The 7,244-nt window shown below is 37.1% G+C and overlaps 1 protein-coding gene across 1 annotated transcript; it reads left to right on the top strand.

Annotated features, from left to right (window-relative positions):
* LOC104720497 lies at positions 824-3,760 on the top strand. The gene is made up of 4 exons (XM_010438392.2): positions 824-1,591; positions 1,679-2,292; positions 2,584-2,875; positions 3,272-3,760. The coding sequence occupies exons 1-4, from the start codon at positions 903-905 to the stop codon at positions 3,507-3,509; spliced, it is 1,833 nt and encodes a 610-aa protein (XP_010436694.1). The 5' UTR covers positions 824-902; the 3' UTR covers positions 3,510-3,760.

Here is a 7,244-nt window from a genome sequence, read left to right as displayed (position 1 = left end):
CGTCGAACTTGGTTGTTGACGGTGATTTTACCTACCACTGCAACTACTAGTTTAGTAGTGTATGTGAGTACAACCAAGGATGATGATGATGAAGCCATGTATCAACCAAACTAATATCCAATTGGAAAATTATGCTTTATTCTCCTCTTTGTCTGTCCTCATTAAGTTATTTAAATAAAATTATAAAATTATTTGTGTTTTCTAATTTTTTTGTTTTGGATATTTCTATTTATTTTTAGGAAGATTCTCAAAAATAGCACTAAAATAAATTTTTGTTCCAAACTTAGCACAACATCTCTAAAATTTCAAAATAGCATTAATTAATCTTATAAAATTAAATTTTAAATTCAAAATACTAAACCCTACCCCTCAAAACTATACACTAAATTTGAAATTGAGAACCCAAACATAAAATAAAAAATTCTAAAAATTAATTTTAAATATTTTAATATGTTAAATAGTGCTATTTTTGGAAATTTATGAAATATGTGCTATAATTGTCCATAAAACTTGATTAAGTGTTATTTTAGGGTATTTCTCTTTTTATGACATCAAAACTTAATATATTAAATTTACTATTTTAATGGATCATTATGTTTATTAATTTGTTATGTTAGTGAAATTGTGATTACCGAACTTAGAAAAACATTTATAAAACACTTGTGTACAAAATCAATTATTTTTTTTTGTATAAGGAAAATAATAAAAATAGTATTACCAGTATTTATTTTCCAACAGCATATATGACCGTTATATCCTCCAATTGAAAACATTATTACGAAACTACCCTTACCTCTTTCACTGACTGACTCGTCTCCTTCCCCACTTGGAAGAGATCTCAATTCGATCCAAAACCAAATCCGCCATTACTCTCTCTTTCTCTCTCTCTCATAAACACATTCATGCCAGCAATGCCAGGTCTCGTCTCAGTCAAAACACCAGCCGACGCGCCACCGCTACGTGTGTCCGTGCCAGACACGCAACCTCTCTCAAACCCGCCGCGAACTCCGATGAAGAAGACCCCTTCCTCTACACCATCTCGATCCAAACCTTCACCAGGCAGATCCAGCGGCAAAAAAGATTCCCCAAACCTATCCTCCTCCGCCGCAGCAGCCGTAGTCGACGTCGACGATCCATCACTAGACAACCCAGATCTCGGTCCTTTCCTTCTCAAATTAGCTCGTGACGCCATTGCATCAGGCGAAGGTCCTAACAAAGCATTAGACTACGCGATCCGAGCTACCAAATCGTTTGAGAGATGTTGCGCCGCCGTTGCTCCGCCTATCCCCGGCGGTAGCGATGGCGGACCTGTTCTTGACCTCGCCATGAGTCTTCACGTCCTCGCTGCTATTTACTGTAGTCTCGGTCGGTTCGATGAAGCTGTACCACCACTTGAGCGAGCTATTCAAGTCCCTGATCCAACTCGTGGCCCTGACCACTCTCTCGCTGCCTTCTCTGGTCATATGCAGCTTGGTGATACGTTGTCTATGCTTGGTCAGATCGATAGATCTATTGCTTGTTATGAAGAAGGTCTCAAGATCCAGATCCAGACTCTGGGCGATACGGATCCACGAGTTGGAGAAACTTGCAGGTTCTTTATTAAAAGCATTTGATGGTTATAAATGTTTCTATTTTTAAAGTTAGATCTAAGTTTTATAGATTTCAATAATGGTTTCAGGTACTTAGCAGAAGCTTATGTTCAAGCAATGCAGTTCAATAAAGCTGAAGAGCTATGCAAAAAGACTCTAGAAATCCACCGAGCTCATAGTGAACCAGCCTCACTGGAGGAGGCAGCTGATAGGAGACTGATGGCAATTATCTATGAGGCTAAAGGGGATTACGAAAACGCGCTAGAGCATCTTGTTCTTGCTAGTATGGCTATGATTGCGAGTGGGCAAGAATCTGAGGTTGCGTCGATTGATGTTAGTATTGGGAATATTTACATGTCGCTGTGTCGGTTTGATGAAGCTGTGTTCTCTTATCAGAAGGCTCTCACTGTGTTCAAGTCTTCTAAAGGAGAGAGTCATCCGACGGTTGCATCAGTGTTTGTTAGGTTGGCTGAGCTTTACCATAGGACAGGGAAACTCCGGGAGTCTAAGTCATACTGTGAGAATGCTTTGAGGATATACAACAAGCCTGTGCCTGGGACAACTGTGGAGGAGATTGCTGGTGGATTAACTGAGATTTCTGCGATTTATGAGTCTGTGGATGAACCTGAAGAAGCATTGAAACTACTTCAGAAGTCAATGAAATTGCTCGAGGATAAACCAGGACAACAGAGCGCCATTGCAGGTAAGTTTTATCAAAATAGTGAATGTTCTTTATGCTGGATTGCTATGCACATTTGTCTAAGTAGTGATCTTTGTGCTGTTAAGCATATAAGTAGTGATCCACTTGTTTTAGGCTTACCGAAGAGTTAGGTTATTGTTGAAGAATGCTAGCTGTTGTATTTGGAATATCGATTGTATTCAGACGAGAAAACTGAATTTAAATGGGAGTGTTTAGCAATATGAGCATTAGGATTTCATCTTCACTCCAACCTTTCTTTACATTAGTTTGGCTTTGTACATAAAACTCTTTCAGGGTTAGAGGCACGGATGGGAGTTATGTATTACACGTTGGGGAGATACGAGGATGCAAGAAACGCGTTTGAGAGTGCTGTGACAAAGCTACGGGCAGCGGGTGAGAAGTCTGCCTTCTTCGGAGTTGTATTAAACCAGATGGGGCTAGCCTGCGTTCAGCTTTTCAAGATTGATGAGGCCGGTGAGCTGTTTGAAGAAGCGAGAGGAATTCTTGAACAAGAACGTGGACCTTGCGATCAGGACACTCTCGGTGTTTACAGCAATCTGGCTGCTACCTATGACGCCATGGGAAGGTAATTTATTATTGAAATCTATCTGAGATAAGCACTGATGATCTGCTGGTTTACCAAAACCATTATCATAACTGGTTTGGGTCAAAATGTGTGAACTTACCTAAACTGGAATATAAAACCGGTCGATACGATATGAAAACTAGGAGTGCCTAACTAGTTCCTAGTTTTTTTCATCAATAGATTTGCATTTCTATTATGGGTATGGTTCTTCCGGATATAAAATTAGAAAACTATATCTGACTTTTATACCGTTGCATCCTATTTGGAATGGATTTTTGGGTATGGTTTCGGTTTAGTTTGGCTTGGTTAAACTAGATTAGACATCCTTAATTAAAAAACGACTGGACAAAAACACTAATCAAGTTCTTTGTGATGTGATGGCTATGTAATTTGCAGGATAGAGGATGCGATTGAGATATTAGAGCAGGTTCTGAAGCTGAGAGAGGAGAAGCTCGGGACTGCAAATCCGGATTTTGAGGATGAGAAGAAGCGTTTGGCAGAGCTTTTGAAGGAAGCTGGGCGGTCACGAAACTACAAAGCCAAGTCACTCCAGAATCTGATTGATCCAAACGCAAGACCTGCCAAGAAAGAGTCTTCTGCTAAGAAATGGCCCAGCCTCGGTTTCAAGTTCTGAGGAAAAAAGAGTAATAATAATTCATATATAATAAATCAATCCACATATATATTCAATATTATATTTTATTATAATTGTTATTTTTTGTATCTGATGTTTTTTTTTCTTTTTCTGTATCATAAATCTGAGGTTGATGAATTAATTTCATGTATAGTGTTATTATTTGAGTTTGGTGAAATACGCTACTGCCAAGGTGGTGAGCCTGTTTGTTTGAGTTTGGGAATTTATTTAATTCAATCACTTTTTTTTTCTTCGATAATCATATTATTTATTTCATGAATGCTTGTGCTAACTTGTGTAATCATTTTACATACTCCTTGCGATTCTTGTAGAAGTATACTTGCAAGTATTTTCCTTTTTTTACTTGTACAAATTGGATTTCTCTCTCAAGCCAATTGAAACTCAATATGGTAATTAGATCAGGACGGTTCACCAAAAAGGTCCAACCCCACATACATCAAAAACTGAGAGCCTTTACAAGAAACTTTTATATCCAAACAAAAACCAATGCATGGTTAAATGATTTTTTTCGGTCAATCGAGAAATTGTGATTCAAGTTTTCTTTGCAACTAAAAATGTTTTCGAGACAAAAATATACTACAATTTTTCTACAAACTCCAAAAATTATCCCTCTAGATTAAATTAAACTAGGGTTTACACATAAAGTTTCATCTAAGGAGTAGACTTCTAACAAAAGTCTAGGTGCAATCTCTTTATAGGTTTTTGAGTCTGATCCTCAAAAAGTCCGAGCAATAGGTACGTAAGACCACCTTCTAGTTTGGTTCCTAAACGCTAAGTATTTTGACTAAAAGGTGTAAAAGGTGACCCCTCATCAAGTCATCAGGATTCAAACCTAGAGTACCCATAAAGATCCTACGTATCAGACTTGTTCACATTTGAAATCTTTGTTCATGTTAATCTGATCTCTTTTGCACATGTACGGAACAATTAAGATGAATACAATCCATGAGAAGGTAAAAAGCAAACAAAACATCAGTACTCAAATGACTTGGCCAAAAAATATTAATCTAACTTAATAAAAACTTGAAGGATGTTTTTTCAAGGATCTGTTTAAAAAAGATTTTTGGTTAGTTCGAAGAAACGGGTTAATTCGAACCTATTATAATCCTGACTCTAAAAAATATCATAGGTTGATAGCATTGTAATTATGGTTTACTCAAACTAGACTAGGAAACGATTATATGTACATAGCCTTTAGATATTTCTGTTTGTTTGTTATCTATATAGATAATAGATAAATAGATGCTCTGAACGTTAAAATGTGTGTTGGTAGATGTCCTATTACATCATTGCTAGATGTCTATTCTATAAAATTTAGTTGCGTATATAAATGTAGATGTCTTGTGTTTTCTTGCAAGGAAATAAACAGAGATCATATACAAATTCATACACATACACACACATGTAGATGGCTTTTTGTTTGTTGCATGGATATAGACGTACATCCAATCACATTTCCTAGTATAAACGTTGGAGTCCACTTAACCATTATGTCCTAATGGCCTACTCTTTCTTCAACGTGAGGTTCTTATGTTTTTGTTGATAAACAAAATATTTGAACATATTTAATTATTTTTAGAAATAAAATTTCTCTACATTATTCTTGGTAACTCAACCGTTTATGTCAAATTTTATTGACACTTACACTTGTTTTAGGATGAGAAGTAACTGGTGTTTGGGGTTGAATGTGGGGTTGTTGTCCGGATGATCCGATATAGCGAGCATATATACTAACAATTCTTCGGAAAATACTAAATTGTTGTAAAACACTTAGTGGACTCCATCGACCGGCCCACTATCCAGTCCGCACATACTCGGCCTCTCGACCACACTTGGTCGAGAGCCTTCGGCCCGTTAGTCGAAGCCCATCGGCGATAGCATTAGTATGTCGGTTTTACCTTAGGACTTGTAACACTATATATACTTGTTGTAACCTCAATTCCTATCAATAATAACCTAAGAGATTTACTCCCTAAACTCCCCAATTTACAACATGTTATCAGCACGATAGCCTCTCTCCCAAAAACCCTAAAGCAGCCGCCTATTCTCTCTTACCCTAAAACCCTAAACCGACTTCCTGTTCTTACTTCCATCCGAGATCAAATCCCTCCTGTTCGAAGACCCTCTTGTTCACAAGCAACCCTTAGCTTGTGATCAAAGTTCTCTCGACAGCTTGGTCGAGGTTTGCTGTTCGCGGTTCGTCGATCGGGGGTGAGTGCGAGAAGCTGTTCGCGGGAAGCAAGGAGCTGTTCGTGGGAAAGCTGTTCGTGGTTCGTGGTCAAGAGATATCTGAGGTCTTTAGCTCCCAGATCAATTCCAGTCAGAATCCTTGTGGTGTTAAGGTAAACAAAATTCAAACTTCTTAAAACCACATAATTGAATCTGGAACTAAAAACTATTGAACCCTAAAATATCCAAGTAAACTAACAAACAAATTTAAGATCTATAATCCTATAAACTTTAAAATCTATTCACATAGGATTGTTAGATTGTTTGTTAAATTGCACCAAATTATATCAAGCTTTAAAATTGTTGATTGACTGCTTGATTGTTGCATAAGAACCTAGAACTGTTTTAGATTCATAAGGATCAGATTATTACAGATTGTTCTAGGAAATTAAAACTTGGATCATTCATGCATAACAATTAAAATCGGACCATGCTTAGGTTGTTATAAAATCGATTGCATGAATTATATTTTAGGATTGTTTAAACTGTTCTTGAGAAATTCAAGAAGAAAATCCCCTAGATCCTAAATTCATAAACTCGAAAATTTTAGAGTTGTTCTAGGATAATTTCCAAATTAAAATTATAGTAATTATCCTAAATTAATCCGATTGAATAAAAACTTTTGTTAAGTTTCTATAAATTAAAACTTTAAATCGGAAATTAAAATATTAGTTAGGATAAGTTCCTAATTAAAATAGTAATTATCCAAATTCCTTAAAATCAAAAATATTTAATCCTAAATCAAATAGGAAATTATAAGATAAGGAAATCCTATCTAGGAATAAGGAAATTGTTGCATGCATATAGCTATTTAGTTTTGTTGTCTTGCATGCATGAATTTAAACCGAAAAAAACTATAAGAGGCAAGGCATGGTTCGGTCTCAAATACCGCATGACCTAAGGCATGGTTCGGTCTCAAATACCGCATGACCTGAAAATTACTTGTTGCATGGTTCGGTCTCAAATACCGCATGCTAACTGTCGGTTGTCTATATTTATGCAGATGGCACAAGTTAAAGAATTGGTCCATCCTGCTTTAAGAGCTTCGGGTGAGAATTACCTACAATGGAAGCTGGACACCGAGATCCTTTTGAAGTCTAAGGACTTACATAGGTGTATCCAGCCGGATAATGAGTGTTCCAATATGGCAAGGTATAAGGCCACTCGCCATATACGTCATCACCTTGAGGAAAGCCTTAAAAACCAGTACCTCACGGTAGAAGAACCACTCGAACTTTGGACAGCGCTGAAAAGCAGATACGGATACCAGAAGATGGTACTCCTCCCAAAGATTCGATTGGAATGGGAAAACCTTAGGATCCACGATTTCAAAACCGTGGGTGAGTATAACTCAGAGCTTTTTAGGATTGTCTCTATCCTAAGGTTGTGTGGTACTGAGGTAACTGAGGATGAACTCCTAGAGAAGACCATCTCTACCTTTCACGCCGACAATATGATACTTCAACGTTTGTACCGTGAAAGAGG

This window comes from Camelina sativa, chromosome 2 (assembly GCF_000633955.1).
Source record: "Camelina sativa cultivar DH55 chromosome 2, Cs, whole genome shotgun sequence".
NCBI lineage: Eukaryota > Viridiplantae > Streptophyta > Magnoliopsida > Brassicales > Brassicaceae > Camelina > Camelina sativa.
This window is presented reverse-complemented; position numbering and strand designations above follow the sequence as displayed.

Bases quoted from the DNA above. Each gene is read 5' to 3' on its own strand.
- LOC104720497 (XM_010438392.2), top strand. From the start codon at position 903: ATGCCAGCAATGCCAGGTCTCGTCTCAGTCAAAACACCAGCCGACGCG. The intron at 1,592-1,678 runs GTTCTTTATTAA...TAATGGTTTCAG, and splicing joins CGAGTTGGAGAAACTTGCAG to GTACTTAGCAGAAGCTTATG. The intron at 2,293-2,583 runs GTAAGTTTTATC...AAACTCTTTCAG, and splicing joins ACAACAGAGCGCCATTGCAG to GGTTAGAGGCACGGATGGGA.